At 47.1% G+C, this 20,587-nt stretch overlaps 1 protein-coding gene across 2 annotated transcripts in view; it reads left to right on the top strand.

Moving 5' to 3' along the window:
• dorip1 (dopamine receptor interacting protein 1) overlaps positions 1–20,587 on the top strand; it is a 50,291-nt gene that overhangs the window by 24,911 nt on the left and 4,793 nt on the right. The window contains exons 3-4 of one of the 2 annotated variants that reach the window (XM_072491387.1): positions 452–541; positions 2,705–2,839. In XM_072491387.1, the coding sequence (XP_072347488.1) occupies positions 452–541; positions 2,705–2,839 (225 nt within the window). The remainder of the gene's footprint in view (positions 1–451; positions 542–2,704; positions 2,840–20,587) is intronic. The other variant, XM_072491397.1, reaches the window with a different exon arrangement.

Raw genomic sequence — 20,587 nt, 5'->3', positions numbered from 1 at the left:
ATGCACGTATGCCATCACCATGTTGTGATTCAAGAAGGCTGAGTTTTCAAGAAAATTACCAGAATTTGTAAATACTCCATTTATTGATTTCATTACAGATTTTTATCATCACCAAATACAATTTTTAGAAGATATTTTCTGGCTAATATAAACTTGGATGTATTATGAGACAAACTCTGCAAATAAGAATGATTAAAAACAATCGTGCCATTTCTAGAATTCGCCCCATCACAAAATGAGATGTATGTTGTATTATTAGAAAATGCTCATTTTTAAATCATTATGGTATAATGAACATATTAGCTGTGTAGCTGTGAGCATTTTAGTCCAAAATTCTTTGTCTTAATTTAAACTAATTTTAACTTGAAATAAGTATATTGGCAATATGCAGGATTTATTGTTTGATATGATTTCCAATTTGGATGCTAAGATATCTTTTTTTGTTCTGAAGTCCTTCACATGATTCTCTCCTGGGTGATGTAATTCAAGCAGCAGTGGACGAATTATTCTGTCCCAGGACTGAGCTGTGCGAAGAACTTGGGTATGTTCACAGACTTGCTTCACGTTCTTATAAACTGAACACGAGCTGTATGTATTTGCTGGTCACTCAATTTCACATTTAGCATGCATTGGGTTAATGCCCATTGCAGGAAATGATTTACTCTGATAGGAATCTGGCTGGAGCTGTGGCAGTATTTAAGTAAATCGGCGAGCAAGCAATTTCCAGTTAATTTGGTAAGACTTAGAATTTGAATAATAAATAACCAAAATGAGGTCCAGTAAACAAATGCCCCTTTGTGTTTGCCTGTCTGAACATATGACCAAAATTATCAAAGAAAAACCTCACTTTGCAGTTGGCTCTTTTTTACTCCCCGTGTACTCCTTGGCTGAGGGAACTGGCTAAAGACTTGCTTCCAGCTCAATGTCATTTCTGCTCTAGCTGGCCACTAGAAGATCTGGGATAGTGGGCTGGGCAAGTGGTGTTTTAAATATAAAGCCCTCCATTTATACTGGATGTAACGGCATCTTGCCCAACTGTATGATTAGTTTTGATTTTTACTGCAGGGTGCAGTTTTAGGGCGACTCGGTAAACTTTTAAGAATAAACTTCATCCATCTAGTCTGGTGCTCAAAAAAATACAATCTCTCTCCCCCTACTACCCCCCCCCCCCCCCCCCCCCCCCCCCCCCCCCGGGGTAGGAAATATGTCACATTGCAATTAATTTAAAATTAAACACATTTCTTTACAAAGATTTGTGCATTCCTAATAAATTCAGGAGGTATATTCTTGTCTCCACCAACCCTTTGTAAGACTTTGGAATTTTACATTAATAGTAATTTGGATAATCTTTTGATTCGCCATTTAAAAAAAAAAAAATTAATCGTACCTCAACATTTGAATTAATTTCAGAGTTTAATTGCGACAGTACCTTGAATTTGACATTTGGGGGAATAGAGGGTCATTTTAAAAACAATCATCACTTCAAACCCACATTATTCAATGGCTAAATTCATAATCAACATTTCAATTGATTCAGCACATCACGTATCATAAATTGTGATTTTCAAAAATCTTCATGTTTAATAGTTTCCCCCAAAATTAATAGTTCAAAAATATTGGATTCATAGAATCATAGAATTTACAGTGCAGAAGGAGGTCATTCGGCCCATCAAGTCTACACAGCCCTTGGAAAGAGCACCCTACTTAAGCCCACACCTCCACCTAACCTTTTTGGATACTAAGGGGCATATCATGACCAATCCACCTAACCTGCACATCTTTGGACTGTGGGGGGAAACTGGAGCATTCGGAAGGAACCCACGCAGACACAGGGAGAAAGTGCAAACTCCATATAGTCGCCAGAGGCCGGAATTGAACCCGGGACCCAGGAGCTGTGAGGCAGCAGTGCTAACCACTGTCACCGTGCTGCCCTCCTTATGGATACCATAAGGAAATTTAAGGAAGCCCAAAGGATTGGAAATTATTAACTAGCTCATTCATTGTTAATATTCTGTTATAAGGAAAAGAAAATGTGAATGTTCATCTGGTTCTGTTTTTAAATTAAAAAATAAAACATTAAAACATTTTTCCATCTATGCACTACTTAGAAAACTCAATTATTTATTTTTTAGAAAATAAATAAATTTAGAGTACCCAATTCATTTTTCCAATTAAGGGGCAATTTAGAGTGGCCAATCCACCTAACCTGCACATCTTTTGGGTTGTGGGGGTGAAACCCACGCAAACACTGGGAGAATGTGCAAACTCCATACGGACAGTGACCCAGAGCCGGGATCGAACCTGGGACCTCGGCGCCGTGAGGCAGCAGAGCTAACCCACTGTGCCACTGTGCTGCCCTTGACAACTCAATTATGATCGTGGCCACTGCTATTTTTTGTGTTGTCCTTTCTAATTAAATAGCTTTAATATTAAGTTGTGCAGTTGTGGCTTAACTTTGTTTAAAAAGATATCCATTCTTTCATACTATGAAATGTGTTTTCCTGCTTACCTGTTCACTCTTCGAAGGAGTTATGATGTAAGGGCACCTTAAAAGCATCTTTACTGAAAACTACTTGGACTGCAGAAATGTTTCAGATAGGAAGCCAAAACTTCCACTGTTGGAGACTTGTATGTAGGTAAATGGGTATCTCGGAGATTGGTGCTTCTAGCATACATCTATTACTCACTGCATTTCTTCTTCTAGATGTAATGGTCAGCGTGAATTCACACAAAGAATTTTTTGTCATGATGCTCCTCCATTTGTCATCCTAAATATGGAGCAATGGAAATCTGAGGAATTGCCCTATGTCCCATATAATTTGGCTGTAGCAAAGCAAAGGTAGGACTTTGGCATTTTTCACAGTAGCCAAAGGTATCTGTGCAGTCTGGATAGTAAAAGTAATTGAGCATTTAATGCATTCAGACATTAGCTAAAGACCAGTGCATATTTTTGGTGGCTTTTTAATCTTAACTCATTCGTTCTTTGAAAGTAGGAAATAGGTAGGGGTAAGTTTGGCTATAGTTTTTAACACTTAGTATTGTCACTAATTTCACAATTGTGGTTTGAAAGATTATTTTGGGACCGTGCTTTTACTTTAGGGTCAAGTGACATGTTCTGAAGTTGCCTGACAATTGACTTGGCTGAGCTGTCTGATAAAGATTAAAGGAAGGCCAAATTGTTATGCTGGGAAGAAGGTATCAGGTGTTCATGCTTGGAAACAATGGCAGCAGCATCTGTGTTTATAGTTGTAAGACTGCCAGAAAGATGTTGAGAATTTTGGGTTGTAGACATTTTGGGCGTTAAACTGTCCATTTACTTCCAAGATAAGAGTTGGTGTCACAAGAAATGCTCATCTGCCTTTCTGCCTGGATACAAAGTCCATGTGATGTACATTTCTCCTGCTGAAGCCCATCTCCATGGCAGTGTTTAAGACATCCTTCAAACTAGCATACACAGGCAGTCTGCCGGGATCTGGAAGACAGTCGCTGGAGACCAAACGTTTCTATGATTCACTGCGTAAGGTTGCAGATGGGAGCTTACACTAGATTGAAAAGACCAAATTTATGAAAACTTGAAACAAGACTGGAAGATTCGCCTAGCTGGCACTATAGGGAGAATCCCCCCAAAAACACTCACCGTGAAAGACAATTCTGGGGTAAAATGTTGCAGGTAAACCATTGGGAGTTGAGAATCCGTTTGCACTGGGTCTGGGAAAATTGAATGTCTACAAGGACGGTGTAAAGTGTTTTTGTATCCAGTTATGTTAAAAGTTCTGTACAAATTTCTTCCAAAAATAGTTTAGTCAAAGGTGCTTTTGTCTGTTTGTTATAGTAAAAGTCTTAATTATTGCTGAAAGAAAGAGACATGTCGAAGTTTTTCATCTTGCACTCATTGGTATCCTTACGAAGTGACCTGGTAAGGGGAAAACAACAGTTTATATTATGAGAAGAAAGTCTTGATTGGTTGACAACCAACCAGTCAACCAACCTTTTTATTTGTTTTATGGAGATCAGTGTTGTTGGCTAGGACAACAATTACTGCCCAACCCTAATTGCCCTTGAGAAGGTGGTAGTGAGCTGCCTTGTTGAACTGCTGCAGTCCCTGTGGTATAGGTACCCCACAGTGCTGTTGGGGGGGGGTTCCAGGATTTTGACCCAGTGATTGAAGGAACGACTGTATATTTCCAAATCAGGATAGTGCGTGACTTGGAGGAGAACCCAGGTACTGGTGTTCGTATATATCTTCTGTCCTTGCCATTTTAGATGATGGCAGTTGTGGGTTTGGAAGGTGCTGCTTAAGGAGCCATGGTGAGTTTCTGCAATGTATCTTGACGATTGTACACACTCTGCCACTGTTGGTTGGTGATGGAGTGAATGTTAGTGGAAGGTGTGCTAAACAAGTGCTCTTTGTCCTGGATGGTGTCGTGCTTCTTTATTGGAGCTGCACTCATCCAGGTGTGTGGGGAGTATTCCATCACACTCCCAACTTGTGCCTTGTCAATGGTAGACCGGCTTTATGGAGTTGGGAGGTGAGTTACTCGCTGCAGGACCCCTAGCCTCTAACCTTCTCTTGTAGCCACAATATTTACATGGCTAGTCCACTGCAGTTTCTGATCATTGGTAATGCCTCCTGGGTGTTGATTGTGGCAGATTCAGTGATGGTAATGTCATTGAATGTCAATTCTCTGTTGTTGGAGATGGTCATTGTCTGGGACTTGTGTGGCATGAATGTTCCTTGCCATTTGTCAGCCCAAGCCTGGATATTGTCCAGGTCATGTTGCATTTGGCATGGACTGCTATGGTGTCTGAGGAGTCACAAATGGTGCTGGACATTGTGCAATCATCAGCAAACACCCTCTCTTCTGAACTTGTGATGGACATCCAATCAGCACTCTCTTCTCCTACAGTATAAATTCTGCTCTTTCCTTTATCAGACACTTTGCAAAATATCAATGAGTTCAAGATGAAGAGCTTTGACATTTCTCTTTATTTTTCAGCAATACTCCAGTTTTATCCGACCAAACAACAAGTCTGCTTGTGAAATTTTGGCATGTCATCCTTTCAGTCATTAACCGGAAGTTTTTATTTATTGTTGGTCTCGATGGAGATCGTAGAATTATAGGTCTCTTGTGGCGTAGATTTTTTTTCTGTCCAATTGTGCACTTGATCTGACCCACTGTAGGCAGAATTTCATATTTCGTAAAATGCAGCTGGAGGCCAATCATCTCCAAGGTATCACAGCAGGAGAAGCCCAAACGTCTTCGCTGCTTCATCAATGATTTCTCCATCATAATGTCAGAAGTGGGGATGTTTGCAGTGTTTGCAACTCCTCATATAATGAAGCAGTTCATGCTTACATTTCTCAAGGCTTGGGGTGCTAAATGGCAAGTACAATTCATGCTGCATAGGTGCTCGGCAATGATCAATCTCCAACAAGTAAAAGAAAATGTTAGTATTACTAACATTGAAATTCCCACCATTAACATCATGGAGGCCACCATTGATTAGAAACGTAATGCACCAAACCCATAAATAATTGGACTACAAGAGCACGTCAGAAATAGAATATTTTGTGCCTTTCTGACTCCCAAAACCATTCCACTGTATGCAAGTCAGGAGTGTGATTAAATACTGTCCATTTACCTTGATGAGTGCAGTTCAAACAATCCTGGAAACTCTACCCTCCATGTCAATCGGCTTATTGATTGGCAGTCCATCTACCACCTTAAATACACACTCCCTCCTGCATTGCTGCAAAGTGGCTGCACTGTAGCCTCTCACCAAGACATCTTCAACAGCATCTTTCAAACTTGTGATCTTTACCACCAAGAATGACAGAATGCCAAGGGCAGCTGATGCATCGGAATATTGCCAGCCACAAGATCCCCTCCAAGTCGGACACCATCCTGACTTAGAATGATATTGCCATTTCTTCATTGCCACTCAGTCTTGGAACACCATCCCCAACAGCACTGTGGGTGCACCTACGCACATATTGCAGCTGCTAACACCCTCTCCACCCCTCTCAACAGCACCGTGGGCATACCTACCCACATGTACTGCAGCTGCTTAAGGACAATTAAATATTGTTAGTAAATGCTTGCTTTGTTAGTGATGCCTATCTCCCATTAATAAAGACAGCTGTGGATAGATGCCTGTGTTGTAACTGTATCATAACAGTTGGGCTAGGGGCACAGCTAGTTCTTGGGCACTACAACCAGATGTTGTCTGGACCAGCTTTTGCTGTATTCTGTGTAGTTGGCTGTTTCTTGATATCTTGTGGAGTGACTCTAACTGTCATTTGTGATGCTGGAGGGTGGGTACTGAGATGGATCATTACTCTGCCTTTCTGGCTGATTAATACTTCCACAGCCCTTCCTTTCCCCTACTCTTTCCTGAATATCTTGTAGCTAGGGATATTATGTTTCTAACCCTCCCTTCTTTTGGACCAAGTCTCTGTTCTTGTCACTATAATTATATGAACATGCAAACAAGGAGCAGGGGTTGACCACTCGGGCTCCCAAGCCTGCTCCGCCATTCTGTAAGATCATACCTGATTTGAGTACAACCTCCACTCCACATTCCTTCCTATCCCTGATAACCTTTCACCCCCTTTTTTAATCAAGAATTTATCTAAGTCTGCTTTCAAAATATTCAAAGATTCTGCATCCACTGCCTTTTGAGGAAGAGTTCCAAACACTCAAAGAACAATACATCACAGGAAAAGGCCCTTTGGCCCTCCAAGCCTGCGTCGATCACGTGTCCTATCGAGACCGACCTGTATCCTTCTATACCCCGTCTGTTCATGTGCCTATCCAGATAAGTCTTTTTTAAAAATATGTTTATTCAAATTTTTCCAACTAGTTTTTTTTAAACAAACAAACCCCCCATAACAAAAAGAAGAAAGAACACAAACACCACAATCAAAAATAATAAACTACTTGTACATTGGGTTTCTCCCGCATATAGGGGCTGTTTAGCACAGGGCTAAATCTCTGGCTTTGAAAGCAGACCAAGGCAGGCCAGCAGCACGGTTCAATTCCCGTAACAGCCTCCCCGAACAGGCGCCGGAATGTGGCGACTAGGGGCTTTTCACAGTAACTTCATTTGAAGACTACTTGTGACAATAAGCGATTTTCATTTAATTTCATATATTAACCCCCCCCCCCCATATGACATTCAAAAGTACCCTTGGGGAAACCCCCCCCCCCCCGAAAGAGAGACTCTTTTTTTCCCCCCCGGGTTGCTGCTGACCTCCTCCTGCTGACCACCTCCTAGCGCTTCGTGAGATAGTCTAGGAACGGTTGCCACCGCCTGAAGAACCCCTGCACAGACCCCCTCAAAGCAAACTTTATCCTCTCCAGCTTAATGAACCTTGCCATGTCATTTATCCAGGCTTCCACACTGGGGGGCTTCGTGTCTTTCCATAATAGCAAGGTCCTCCGCCGGGCTACCAGAGATGCAAAGGCCAGAATACCGGCCTCTTTCGCCTCCTGCACTCCCGGTTCGTCCGTTACCCCAAATAATGCCAACCCCCAACTCGGCTTGACCTGGACACCACCTTGGACATAGTCCTCGTGAAACCCCTCCAGAACCCATCCAGTGCCGGGCACGACCAGAACATTAAATTGTATTAGGCTGAGCCTGGCACAAGAGGAAGAGGAGTTAACCCTACTCGGGGCATCAGCCCACAGACCCTCCTCAATCTCCTCCCAAGCTCCTCCTCCCACTTGCCCTTTAGCTCCTCTACTGAAACCACCTCCTCTTCTTTCATCTCTTGATAGATCGCCGAAACCTTGCCTTCTCCGACACATGCACCCGAAATCACGCTGTCCTGAATCCTCTGTGCCGGGAGCAACGGGAATTCCCTCACCTGCCGCCTCACAAACGCCCTCACTTACTTATACCTGAACGCATTTCCCGGGGGTAACCCAAACTTCTCCAGCGCCCCTAGGCTCGCAAACGTCCCATCTATAAACAGGTCCCCCATTCTTCTGATCCCTGCCCGATGCCAGCTCCGAAACCCCTCATGGTTCTCCCGAATCGGGGACCAAACCGAGGCTCCCATCTCGCCCCTATGTCGTCTCCACTGCCCCCAGATCTTCCAACGTTGCCGCCACCACCGGACTCGTGGTGTACCTTGTCGGCGAGAGCGGCAGCGGTGCCGTCACCAGCGCTCTCTCTCGTGCCCCTGCAGGACGCCATCTCCAACCTCTTCCACGCCGCCCCCTCTCCCTCTATTACCCACTTACGGATCATCGCCACGTTGGCTGCCCAATAGTAGCCGCACAGATTTGGCAGCGCCAGCCCTCCCCTGTCCCTGCTACGCTCCAGAAACACCCTCTTTACCCTCGAGGTCTTATTTTCCCACACTAATCCCATAATGCTCCTACATTCCCGTTTAAAAAAAAGTAGTCACAATGGGAAGGCACTGGAACACAAAGAGAAACCTCGGGAGGACCATCATTTTAACCGACTGTACTCTGCCCGCTAGCGAGAGTGGCAGCACATCCCATCTTTTGAAATCCTCCTCCATCTGCTCCACCAACCGCTGTAGCCGCTTAAAATGGCTAACTCCCGATTAGAATGGCCAGACCCTGATTTAAAATGGGGAACGGAAGAGGCTGATGGGAAAATCAGCCAACAGGACTCAAACAGACAGCTGCAGGGAAAACAGTGTATTCGCCTCTGGGGAAGCCAGACCGAATCGATACCTGCAGCCATCAACATAACACCCCAGCCATCTGCATATAAAGTAGCAATCCCGGGAACAATATGCTACAAATTAGTAACGCAAAGCCGACCCAGACCTTTCGGCGCCAGCAGGAGCTGACACAAAGAGAGGTAAACGACCACCCCCCGATCACGGAATCGCTCCAGCATTGGAGAATATCGAACCAAGTGATTGGAACCAAGTCCAATCACTTGGAACCAGGTACAAGGTCCGCCCCGAGAGGCGGGAAGCCCCTGGGGACTATAAGAATAGGGGCCAAGTTCAAATCGGCCCTTCTCCTCCCGGCTGCACCCTTCTCTCCGCACCCTTCGAGACCCTCTGCAACAGCCGCGAGAAACGTAAGTCTTACTCCAACGCTCGCTACGAGATAGGCACTTCTGACTATCGCCCTGTACCAGCTTTGAATCCCGCAGGCTCAGAACCCATACGAAAGGCCATTCGTTTCCCTGACCTGGTGGGCCATTTTCAAAGTTAAGTATTGGCCTGTTAGTTGTAGGAAGTAGCTTAGAAGTAGAATTAATGTATAAGTATTAATTGCTGTATATAATAAATGAGCGTTGATTTAACTCTTACTAAGCGGTGTGTTGGATTATTAATCATTACTCGGACTTGAATCACGTGGCGGTATCAGAAAGATACCTGGTGACTCAAAGAGCAAAGGAGTCAGAATAAGAGCAATTAAACTAAGGCTAAAACGAGCAACATTTGGCGACATCCTGACGGGACCCGATCTAGAAGTGGAAAACCACTCCGGGAGAACCCAAGAAATTTGAATTGGAAACCCAATTGGAAACAGAAAACCACAAGTGTTCAAGCAGTTCTGATCAATAGTCATAATTCAGAAGTGTGTGTATGCATACGTAACTAACAGGGCTATAAGGTAAAACTGATAGATTTTTGTTGAGTCAAAACTGTCGGAAGTCTGTATTTTCGGAAAGTATCAAAAGCCGTACCCGCATTTACAAAACCGCCATAGCCCCCTGTTCCAAATTTAGAAGAAGCAGTCAGATAGGAAAGATGGCCATGCAGGCAATGCAGCGCCTCATGAACCCTGAGGAATTTGCGGTCGCAGTGACCAGCAGCAGTAGAGTGGGACAGTGTCCCATTTGGGAGGAGGAAATCCGGAAATATCTTGAGGGGAAAGGATGGCCCCTGTGGAATGATTTCTGTAATAACGAAGAATCAGGTCCCGGAAGTATAGGACGTACTTAGTGGGAGAACCTGAGCGAGATACACAAAAAGAGCTTGGGAAAAGCTTGCAAGCTGATGGCAATCGTGTCCTGTTTGGCACAATTGCGAGGCACAGAGGAGGTCGTCAAGACGCTCCGCAAAGAAGTTGAGGGCATACATCGGATGAGTAAAGTCGATGTGAGCGAAGTTGAGAAAGAGAATTTAGAATTAAGGAGGAAATTGGCAGCAAAGGATGAAGAGGTGGCTGACGCCAAACGGGGTCACCAGTCTCGTCTGGCGCATTTAAGCAGTTTCCAGTCACAGTATGAAAAGGCCTATCAGGACACGCAACGTGCAGTCCTGGTAAGAAAAGAGACAGAAAAACAGGTAGAGACGCTACAGAAACAGTGTAGTGATCTCAAGGCAGCCTTAAGAGCACTCCACGCTGCCACCACAGAACAAAGACAGAGCACCATAGATCATGCAAAGTGCCGGAAGCAGATTGCAGAGCTGCAATCACTGCTTTCTGTTCAGAAAGGATTTCAGGAAACCTTTGGGGAAAAGTTAGACCAGGAAGACGGCCCTGATTGGGAAGAGTTACAAGAAACAGCGCAGAGATATGTTCAGGGAACATGTGCGCAGGGAAAGCCCCAAAAGAGAAAAGCACCCCAACCCCCCACACAGCAGGTAGTTCAGGCTCCAATGAACCTTGCAACCACCGACCGCACAGCCACATCGGACGATGCGGAATATCTATATTCCACCCCTTAACAGTGACCCAATTACAGGACGCGTGTGAGAAGATCACACCGTTCCTCCCCGCCTCAGACCCCCACCATTTCTTTGCCACAGTTAGACATCAGGCGAACATGTACGGCCTGGATGAGCGAGAGCATGTAAAGCTCATGGTTTTAAGTTTAGATCCGTCGGTAGCCACCGCCCTTCCCGACCCACAGAATGTAGGAGGAGGCACCCTTGCAGAAATGCATACCGCGATCCTGGATGCGATCGGGTATAACCGGGGTGACCCCGTAGACGGCCTCAATAAATGTAGGCAGAAGAAATCTGAGCACCCCACAGCGTTCGCTGGACGCCTGTGGATTCACTTAGCAGCAGTCTTCGGAGACGTAGACCGTGCCCATTTGTCCCCAGACAACATGGCCAAATGGACCCGCACCCTTATCTCCCATGCCACAGATGCAGGACAGAAAACCTGTACTAGTTATGATCCCTCAGAAGAGGCCCATAACGAGAAGTGGGTGGTGAAAAGATTGTCCCGCGTTTGGGAGCAATCTGTTCAGAGTAAACCCACAGTTAAAAACACCGAAGAAAAGCAGGCCGCCGCAGACATCACGGCAGTAAAAGCAACACATCACAACCCCGCCCGGGTAAATGAGGGAAAGAACAGCCCCCCCCCCCCCCCCCCCCACCACCCAAGTCACAAGAATGTTACAACTACGGACAGTTGGGACATTTCGCAAAAGAGTGCAATGCCCCTAAAAAGCCACAGAGCCCAGCAGACAGGCACCTGATTAAGAAAAAGACAGAGCCCATCCATAGCGTTAGCGCCCGTTCGGATCACACGGACTTGACCGCAACGGACTGACTGTGTACGGGCTCCCCCAGTTGGCTCTGTGACACCCTTTGGGATAGGTCAGGACGACCCGTAGTTGCAGCGAAAATTCGGGGATAGTCTGTCTAATTTCTTTGGGACACCGGAGGGTCCCGCACCACCAGAAATTCTTCCACCCTATTTCAAAAAGACACGTGGCCCACTACAGCCACTATCACCCTCAGCGGCTTTAGAAGCCACTCACAGCAGGGACACATCACAGCCCCTGTACCCATTCAAATCTGAACCATCACCACCAAACACCCCGTAGTTTTAGTAGACCTGCCCGACACAGCAGAACACATTCTGGGAATTGACTTCATGAATTCCCACCACCATTCATTCGATCCAGTCAACCAGTGTGTCTAGAAGTTGGCAAAATCCACTAGAGCCCCTGCAATGCTCAACATGGGGGAATACATGAACAAAATTAGCGGCGTAGGCGAATTTTGGTTCAACCCGACCACGCTTAGTACGGACAAGCAGGTTAGGGCAGTCCTGCAAAAGAACAGGGCAGCATTTGCAACCCACAAGCACGACTGTGGACGGATGACTGGCTCCGTACAAGTAACAGGACCTGACCCTAGACCCCAAAAACAGTACGGATTTCCCCAAGAGGGAGAGGGAAAAATCTCGAAAGTAATAGCTTATGAGAGCAGGGCGTACTTAGATCAGTAGCCTCCACTGATAATGCCCCGATTTGGCCAGTGAGAAAGCCCGATGGATCATGGCGACTGACCATTGATTATCGGGAGCTCAACAAAGTCACCCCCGCAGCAGCCCCCACCGTAGCAACAAGTCCTGAGACCATGCTCAAGCAGGGACTCAATTCCTGCTACTTCATGGTTTTGGACATCAGTAATGGATTCTGGTCCATTCCATTGGCAAAGGCGTGCCAGTACAAATTTGCCTTCACCTATAAAGCACAGCAGTACACGTGGACATGCCTGCCACAAGGATTCCACAACTCCCCCTCCATTTTCCTGGCAAATGGATTAGCAAAATTCTCTCGCCCCGAATGTCTGGTACAGTATGTAGACGACCTACTACTGCAGACAGACACCAAGGAAGAGCACGTTGAGCTTCTGTCCGAACTCCTGGAATTGTTACATTCACTTGGTTGTAAAGTCAACCCCAAAAAGGCCCAGATTTTGGAAGAAAAAGTGGTATATTTGGGAACAATTATCACGCACGGTAAACGCGAGATCGAGCATAAAAGGATTGACTCGATCACTAAATTGCCCCTTCCCCAGAATGTTTCAGCCCTCCGAGTCGTTTTTAGGACTGGTTGGCTACTGCCGAAACCACATTGACGGTTTCGCCAGCAAGGCAGCGCCCCTCTCAGACCTCCTAAAGTAGGGAGCCCCTGGGAATGGCTTACGCAGCGTACGGATGCTGTGGACTCTTTAAAACAGGCACTCGTAGCCGCCCCCGCACTATAAGTTCCAGACCCGCTTTCCCCTTATGCCATAGAGGTAGCGACCACAGATCGCACCGTTTCAGCCGTGCTCCTGCAGGAACGGCACGACCAGTTAAGACCAGTGGCTTACGCCTCCCGACTTTTAGATGCTGTGGAGCAGGGATTTTCAACCTGTGAGAGGCACCTGCTCGCAGTTTTCTGGGCAGTTCAGTACTTTTCATAAATTACCGGACTGAACCCCATCACAATTCTCACCGAACACACCCCCACCCAACTTTTACTGGACGGACGACTCCAGGACGGTACAGTAAGCCAAATAAGAGCAGCCAGATGGACCCTTCTCTTGCAGGGATGGGACATCACAGTAAAAAGGACAAAGACACACACCTACTTAGCCGACAATTTACAGTACCCCGGAACCCCCCCATGAATGTGAGATTATCTCTCCACACCACAATACAGGCCCCTTTATCGCTAAAACACCCCCCAGAAAGATAGATAGTTCAACCCAGAGCCCCCTGCACACGGACATGTGTGAGCCCATAAAGATTTATGTGGATGGATCTTCCACAGTCTTAGATGGGAAGCACATAACAGGTTGCGGGATCTATGTCGAGGACGCGCCCTCGAGGAAATAGCGTTGAAACTACCCGGACACTGAGGCGCGCAGGCAGCAGAGCTTGCGGCCATCGCATACATAGTTGAGCACCCAGATTCCTTCCCCAGCCCAGCAGACATATACTCTGGACAACCTCTATGTCTGTGACAGCCTTATGGAATTTATGCCCCTGTGGGAAGCAAGAGGATTTGTTTCCGCAGATGGGAAACCCCTCCCTTCAGCCCCATTACTCTGCCATATTTTATAAAAAGCCCAGAATAGGACTTTTGGGATAATCAAAGTCCGCAGCCACCATCGTTCCTCCCCCCCCCCCCCCCCCTTGGAAATGTAAAAGCCGACGCACTGGTTAAGGCAGGTTCCAGACGTGGGTATTTTTGGAAACCCCCGAAAGCACGCCAGTGAGTGCAGTTCAGGTCACACAGACTAGAATCAATGATCTAGTAGAGGCTCAGAAGCAGGACAGTAATCTCTCGGAGATTGTAAAAGGAAAGTATCCCGCCTCCTACGAGAGGTTTAGAAATACACTGACCACACATGACGGTGTGGTGTTAAATGACACCCTTTATGTGGTTCCTGAACAGGACAGGAACCAATTGATTTGTTTGTTCCATGACGGTCATGGACATCAGGGTATCGATCCCACTACAGCCCATCTCAAACAGCTTTGTTGGTGGCCAGGTTTGAAGGAAGATGTAAGCCATTACATAGAAAATTGTCTTATCTGTGCGCAGAATAACCCCGACAGATATGCCAAAAAGGCCCAACTCAGCCACACCCGACCCGTTAATGGCCCCTGGACTAACCTCCAGATTGATTTTATAGGTCCATTGCCCCCTTGCAGGAATGGCTATGAATATGTACTTGTGGTCATAGACACATTTACAAAATGGGTGGAAGCATTTCCAGCCCACACAAACACTGCAAAAACCACAGCCAAGATTCTAACACACCACATCTTTACAAGATGGGGACTCCCCCGCAGCATTGAATCGGACCAAGGTTCTCATTTTACAGGACGTGTCATGCAGAACGTCCTCACGATATTTGACATCACCCAAAAATTCCACATTGCATACCACCCACGGCCGAGTGGTATCGTGGAGCGCATGAATCGGACCCTAAAAACCACCCTCAGAAAAACGGTCCAGCAGAACAACACCACTTGGGACTCAGTCCTCCCTTTTGCGCTGATGTTTTTGCGTAACACTATTTCTACATCCACAGGTTACACCCCACACACTCTCATGACCGGACGCCCCATGAAAGGGACAGAATACTTGTTAGGTTTAGACTTGACCAGCCACGAAGTAACGGCCTCCACACACGAGAAAGACGTGGAGCAATTAGTTGCAAATGTTAAAACGGCTCAGTTAGCAGCCGCAGTAAAATTGGGCACCGAAAAGAAACAGAGCAAGGCTTGTTTCGACAAGACAGTGCATGAAACGGAGTACGATATCGGCCAGCAAGTGATACTGTCTGTATATAACCCCAGCACATTCCTGTCACCTAAATACTCGGGTCTGTATTCTATTGCGGACAAAGTAAGCCCATCCGTTTACAAAATCAAGTACCCCAATGGTAAGACTGCGTGGTTTCATATAAACCAGCTGAAGGTTTATGGAGCACAGTCGAACCACGCACACCACGTCATGCCTGACGCAGACCACACCCCGCCCACAGCCAACGTAACCCTACCAACCCCCACCACGTCCAGCCCAGCCATGGACTCGACCTCGACTCCACCCCCGAAATATACACTCCGCCCCGGAACGTCCACAGACTGCAGCAGCAGAGACAGCGGCTGTGACTGGGACGATAGCCACAGCACGCCTCCCTACTATCCCCATGCAACTGGACCCACACCCAGCGACTCCGACTACGATCCCAGTGATCCCTTCCTGATCACTTTTCTGAACAAACCCCACCACCGACACCGAACCACACTGACGACCCCGATTCTGTCCCCACCCAACTAGACACCAATTATTGGCACCGTGACAACTCGTACCGACTCGTCCGCAACGACGAGAGCAACCTCAACTCACACCATGCAACCCTTTCAGCTCTAATCCACTCCAGAGTTTGGCACCCGGGAGAAGGTGACGACCTCTGATCTGACTCCCAAGCCACCAACCCCTTTGCGACCCTGTTCGCACCCGAGAACTGAGGTGTCCAGATGATGTTTTAAAGGAACCGCTTGGGAAAACTGTCCTTCCTGATGGAACCTGCAGAATGTTTTATGTTGTTTGTTCAATGTTGTATGTCCGACAGGAGAATTTTTCTCACTGCCACACGCCCATTCAGCAGAAACCTCCGAGGACTTGCCCTCAGAGACCCACCGTTTCCAGATGCTTGTTCGCTTGTTCAGCAGAACTAGCTTATCTGCAGATTCTGGTCAAGAGACCACACGCTTGTTCAGAGGAACTAGTTTTTCAGCTGATACTTGTTTGGGTATCAGACGTCCGATCGTAACTGCCCTTCTGGTTCGAAGGATAGAACCACTACGGCAGCCCCACCACGGTGACTACATTTTTGCCCGTTCTTGTAGGTTGCTCAGGCAGTGGAGAAACGGCGTGAGACCCGCCCTGCCTGAGGACCCCCCCCCTTGCTGGTCAACTACGCTCGGGTAGGGGAGATACGGCATTGGTCGCTGTCCTACCCAGGGACTCCATCCACCTCTTACCTGTCGCGGCCCATACGCACCTCATTTGGCATTTTTCATTTCAAAAAGTTCTGTTTGTTTCGGGAACCTTTGGGTTGCCCGCCATCTGCTATTTACATCCTGGAACATTTGGATGGTAAATCAGCACTGGTTCATGATTGGGAAGTGTGCCGTGTCCTAAAATTTGTTTTTGGGAAAAAAAATGAGGAAGTCACACATAGTGACCAATTATAAAGGGAATAATTGGCACCAAAGCACAGACACACTAGCATACCAGATATTAAACATAGATAGTTACAGACACTATGCTTGTTTCTACAGAAGCTCCAGGACCGGAGAAAATAAAGAGAACACCAAGAAAGAAAAGGACCAAGAACAGCCATGAGGACTTCCTTCATCGTGATCAACATACTATTTTTGGACATTTGGTTGCGCGTGACCGCGAACCCCATGACTTCAAACACCCCAGCCGTTAATGTTTCACTGCCCCGCAGTACCCAGAGCCCAGTCACCAGCGACACTGCATCTTGGTGTGACAGGTTCATAACCTGGTACTCCCTGTCTTATGTGATCGAAACACTGTTAGCGTTGGCGATACTCTGCTGTGTAGTGCAGACTATGCGCCTACGTAAATGGAGAAGGAGAGCCTACCGCGCTCGAACCCCGGTATATAGGATCAGATCCCCTATATTCGGTTACGACCAGATCCCCGACCCCAGCAATCTATAATAAAATAATAAAGTGCATTCACCTGCGTTCATTGTTGTTGTTGTAAATAAAGAGATGTAAAAAAACGTTTTCATGAACAAACAAAATTTTTTTTATGATCCTGAGCTTGATTGCCAAGCCAGGAAAGACTGTATGAAATGTTGTGATTTTTGTTGTATGATTGAGGAAGGTAGGATAATGGAATGTTTAGCTAGTGTACTGTATTAAGGATAAATTAGAGGTTCCAAGTTTGTTGTTTTGTAATGCATGTCCTTGTCTGACATCGCGCCCTTAGAATTGTTAGTTAAAATTTTTTGTGCATAGCTATGGTCAGTGCAGAGGCCATGTAGGAGGTGTCCCCCCCCCCCCCCCGGGGTCAGGGAATGGAAAGTAACAAAAATGATGTGATCCTTCACGCTTCGCATTAGGATCACAAGGAGGGAGTGTAGCCGCTTAAAATGGCTAACTCCTGATTAGAATGGTCAAACCCCGATTTAAAAGGGCGAACGGAAGATGGCTGATGGGATACCTGCAGCCATCAACATAACAACACCCCAGCCATCTGCATGTAAAGTAGCAATCCCGGGAACAATATGCTACAAATTAGTAACACAAAGCCGACCAGACCTTTCAGCGCCAGCAGGAGCGGACACAAAGAGAGGTAAACGACCACCCCTCGATCAAGGAATCGCTCCAGCATTGGAGAATATCGAACCAAGTGATTGGGACCAAGTCCAATCACTTGGAACCAGGTACAAGGTCCGCCCCGAGAGGCGGGAAGCCCCTGGGGACTATAAGAATAGGGGCCAAGTTCAAACCGGCCCTTCTCCTCCCGGCTGCACCCTTCTTCTCCTCTCCGCACCCTTCGAGACCCTCTGCAACAGCCGCGAGAAACGTAAGTCTTACTCCAACGCTCGCTACGAGATAGGCACTCCTGACTATCGCTCTGTATCAGCTTTGAATCCCGCAGGCTCAGAACCCATACGAAAGGCCATTTGTTTCCCTGACCTGGTGGGCCATTTCCAAAGTTAAGTATTGGCCTGTTAGTTGTAGGAAGTAGTTTAGAAGTAGAATTAATGTATAAGTATTAATTGCTGTATATAATAAATGAGCGTTGATTTAACTCTTACTAAGCGGTGTGTTGGATTATTAATCATTACTTGGACTTGAACCACATGGCGGTATCAAAGATACCTGGCGACTCGAGCAAAGGTGACAGAATAAGAGCAATTAAACAAAGGCTAAAACGAGCAACACCGCGTCAAATTGAGCTTGTGCAGGGCTCCCAGCCACCTGGATCCCCAAGTACCGAAAGGTCCTTTCCGCCCTCTTCAATGGTAGGTCGTCTATCCCCTTCCCTGGTCCCCTGGATGCACCACAAAGAGCTCACTTTTCCCTACGTTGAGCTTCTAGCCCGAGAAGTCCCCAAACTCCCTTAGGATCCGCATGACCTCCACCATCCCCTCCATTGGATCTGCCACATAGAGCAACAGGTCGTCTGCATACAGCGACACCCGATGTTCCTCTCCCCCTCTACCAACCCCCTTCATTTCCTGGACACCCTTAGTGCCGTGGCCAAAGGCTCAATTGCCAATGCAAACACCAAGGGGGATAGGGGGCACCCCTGCCTCGTTCCCTCAGTACAGCCGAAAGTGCTCCGACCTCCGTCGATTCGTAGCCACACTCGCCACTGGGGCTCTATATAGGAGCCTGACCCAACTGATAAACCCCTCCCTGAACCCAAACCTCCGCAACACTTCCCAAAGATACTCCCACTCCACCCGGTCGAAGGCCTTCTCCGCGTCCATAGCTGCCACTACCTCCGCCTCTCCCTCCACCGATGGCATCATAAGCACGATGAGGAGCCTCCGCACATTAGTGTATTGGGCCCCTCAACTCCTTCAGGGAGACCCAGAATCCGAAGATTCTTCCTCCTCAACCTATTCTCCAGGTCCTCAAATCTTTCCGCCCACCTCTTATGCAGCGCCTCGTGTGCCTCCACCTTCACCGCCAGGCCCAAGATCTCATCCTCGTTCTCCGAGGCTTTCTGCCGCACCTCCCGGATCGCCATCCCCTGGGCCCTCTGGGTCTCCAGTAGCTTCTCAATCTCCGCCTTCATTGGCACCAGCATTTCTGTCTTCAGCTCCTCAAAGCAGCATTTAAGAAACTCCTGCTGCTCCTGAACCACTGCGCCCATGCTGCTTGGTCTCCACCCGCCGCCATCTTGCTTTTTCTCCCTCTCACTTTTTGCTCCTCCATGATCCCTTTTTTCACTACTCCACTCCTGGTCCAATCCGTATACTGTCGGGGGGACCTTGCTGTCACCTTCCCACACTGTAAGCCGTCGAACAAGTGCCGTTGGGGCCCCTCTAGAGAGCCCTAAAGTCCGTTCCCGGTGGGAGCTGCCGAACGTGCGACCTATTCAGGCATGGCTGCAACCGGAAGTCTCCAGATAAGTCTTAAAGGTCACGAGTATTTGCCTCCACCACCTCACTTGGCAGTGCATTCCAGGGCACCACCATCCTCTGTGGGGGGAAAAAAAAACCTCCGCACATCTCCACTGAACCTTTTTCACCCCTCACCTTGAACTTGTGCCCCCTTGTAATTGTTATTTCTGCCCTGGTAAAATGTCACCAACTGTTCACCCTATCTATACCCCTAATAATTTTATAAAGACTCTCCGTGCCTCCATCTACAACAGGTTTTTTATATTTAACTTCCTTTCTCAATTATTTTCTGCCAATATTCCACCCTGTCTTCTTCCTCTTCTAAAGGTGTGGGCTTATGTCTGGTTATGGTCCCATGGCCACTGGCCACCCATTGAAACTACTCGAGCAAAACTTCTTTGTGTATGATCCTAGTCAGTAAATGTCATCTGTCTTAATGAGCGACCCCTTATTTTTAAACAGTGACCCTCTCGTTCTAGATTATTCGACAAGAGGAAACATGTGGATTCTCAAGGGGCTCAACAGAGCAGATGCTGAAACGTTGTTTCCCCTTGTGGCAGTGTCTAGGACCAGAGGGCCATAATCTTGAAGTCATCATAGATCAACATAGAATTTACAGTGCCATTCGGCCTATCGAGTCGGCACCGGCCCTTGGAAAGAGCACCCTATCCTAGTAACCCTGCCTAACTTTTTTTTGGGACACTTAAGGGCAATTTAGCATAGCCAATCCACCAAACCTGCACATCTTTGGACTGTGGGAGGAAACCGGAGCATCCAGAGTACACCCACGCAGACACAGAAAATGTGCACACTCCACACAGACAGTGACCCAAGCCGAGAATCGAACCTGGGACCCTGGAGCTGGGAAACAACTGTGCTAACCACTGTGCATACCGTGGTGCACATTTAAGGCCGAGATGAGGAGGAATTTCTTCTGAGGGTAGCGAATCTGTGTAATTCCTTAGTGCAAAGAGATGCAGAGGCTGGATCTTAAGTGCAAGGCTGAGATAGACATGTTTTTAATCCGTAAGGGAATCCAGGGTTATGGGATAAGGGGGTGAAAGGAGTTCCTATGTCGTATGGCCATCCTTTACATCCACCCTGCCAAGACCCCTCGGGCTTTTGTATGTTTCAACCAAGTCACCTCTTGCTCTTCTAAACTCCAGTGGATACAAACCTAACCTGTCCAACCTTGCCTCATTAAACAACCTGCCC

The sequence above is a fragment of the Scyliorhinus torazame genome, chromosome 2 (genome assembly GCF_047496885.1).
Source record: "Scyliorhinus torazame isolate Kashiwa2021f chromosome 2, sScyTor2.1, whole genome shotgun sequence".
Classification (NCBI taxonomy): domain Eukaryota; kingdom Metazoa; phylum Chordata; class Chondrichthyes; order Carcharhiniformes; family Scyliorhinidae; genus Scyliorhinus; species Scyliorhinus torazame.
The sequence above is the reverse complement of the archived record's forward strand: the minus strand, read 5'-3'. Positions and strand labels throughout refer to the sequence as shown.